Genomic DNA, 1671 nt, shown 5'->3' with positions numbered 1-1671 from the left:
CATTTTCGATAGTCAGGATTTTGATACAGTCGGGATTTCGATACAGTCGTCATTTCAAAGGTCGGGAATTTGATTGACGCTATTTCGGTTGTCGGGCTTGCGATTGCAACCGGTTTATTATATGTGTAAAATTAAAAAAAATGCTTTTTTAATCAACCATCAGTATTGTTTTTATTTAATTTATATTATAACATTTGTTTTTCAGCAATTTCATTAGAAAAGTTGACTTTATTATTATTGCTAACATAATTATAATATGTGCCAATTAGGTGATATAATAAATGATTAACAATAATAACAAACATTAACAATTTTATGCAGAATTTGGAATTTTGTTTGAAGCATCGTTTTTTCCTCCTGCTTCTTCCCTGTAGGAAGGGCCTATTTTAATTATTAATTTAAATGAAATCTGCAACATTTTTTAATGTATACATGAATCTTCTTATCTACGCTACTGCGTTTTGCTTAAAAAGCGCGGGAAATACAGTGATATAACCTAAAAGTGAAATCACGAATTTCATCAGAAACTATTAGTAAACACAAAACATTTTTAGTATCAATATCAATAACATGGAAGATAGTGAAGTTGTTGATCAGCCTGAGACTAGTCAAGAAGAAGGTATATTTTAAAGTAATTTATTTCAATTTTATTGTCATATATATATGTATATATTTCTAGAACCAAGTGAAAATGCATCCCCAGATAAGAGCAGCAGATCGAAGCTTTTGAAATTACCACTTGCTCGGGTAAAAAGTATTATGAAATCAGATCCAGATTGCCAGCTGATTAGTCAGGATGCAATCTTCCTAGTCACCAAAGCCTCTGTAATTAATCAAATGCATAATATTTAGTCCAGTGGTTATAGAAGAAAATATGTGCTTTCAGGAATTGTTTATAGAGTTGCTTGCCAAAGAAACTGTAAATGTTACCAATCAGTCAAAGAGGAAGACAGTGATGAAAAGGGATCTTGAGAAGGTTGTAGAAACAGCAGCTAACTTGTGTTTCTTAGATGGCATGCTAGATTCATAAGAGTGATAAAGTTATGTTGTTTTTGTTTCTCTGCTACAAAGTATTTTGTAAGCTATAATTTTATATATTAAAGTAATATTTAATTTTAAAAATGTTTCCATTTTATTTCAAAGTTCATTAAAAAAATCAAGTATAGTTGGTTGAGTAAAATTTTCAAGAATTAAGAAATATTATTTATTAAATATGGAGATAATTTCTTTGTCCAATATCCAAAATTTCTATATCATTTTTTTATGTAATGAAACAAATTTTAGTCAATTATATAATTTAATTCATAGTTTTCTATGTATTTTCTTTGATTTATAATTTTTAGTTAATCATTCATTTGCGTAAGTTATATTGAAATAAAATAAAAAATTATTATATTTAAATACAACATTAAAATGATTTTACTTTTGTTATACAAAATTTATAATGATTCCAAACAAAAATATAGAGGTAAAATATTTTGCTTTAATTTTTACGTTTTTGTTGGTGAATTTCGTAAAATTTAACGTATTATGTTGACGTTCATATGATTATTGCAAAAATGATGAAATATTGTGTGACGATTGGATAAGCATGTTATATGGTTGATGTAAAAAAATATATCTTGAATTCTTGTCCATCAAGGAAACTTATTGATTTATTCTCTTTGAGCC

At 27.0% G+C, this 1671-nt stretch overlaps 1 protein-coding gene across 1 annotated transcript; it reads left to right on the top strand.

Annotated features, from left to right (window-relative positions):
* The first annotated feature begins 472 nt into the window (after positions 1-472).
* LOC108565074 (DNA polymerase epsilon subunit 4) lies at positions 473-1080 on the top strand. The gene is made up of 3 exons (XM_017924349.1): positions 473-619; positions 680-825; positions 887-1080. Exons 1-3 carry the CDS (start codon positions 571-573, stop codon positions 1028-1030), a joined length of 339 nt encoding a protein of 112 aa, XP_017779838.1. The 5' UTR covers positions 473-570; the 3' UTR covers positions 1031-1080.
* The last annotated feature ends 591 nt before the right edge of the window (positions 1081-1671 follow it).

This window comes from Nicrophorus vespilloides, unplaced genomic scaffold (genome assembly GCF_001412225.1).
Source record: "Nicrophorus vespilloides isolate i.1.1-1 unplaced genomic scaffold, Nicve_v1.0, whole genome shotgun sequence".
Lineage (NCBI taxonomy): Eukaryota > Metazoa > Arthropoda > Insecta > Coleoptera > Silphidae > Nicrophorus > Nicrophorus vespilloides.
Note: the sequence above shows the minus strand (reverse complement) of the source record. Positions and strands in the feature narration are given on the sequence as shown.

Bases quoted from the DNA above. Each gene is read 5' to 3' on its own strand.
- LOC108565074 (XM_017924349.1), top strand. From the start codon at position 571: ATGGAAGATAGTGAAGTTGTTGATCAGCCTGAGACTAGTCAAGAAGAA. The intron at 620-679 runs GTATATTTTAAA...ATATATTTCTAG, and splicing joins TGAGACTAGTCAAGAAGAAG to AACCAAGTGAAAATGCATCC. The intron at 826-886 runs GTAATTAATCAA...ATGTGCTTTCAG, and splicing joins TCCTAGTCACCAAAGCCTCT to GAATTGTTTATAGAGTTGCT.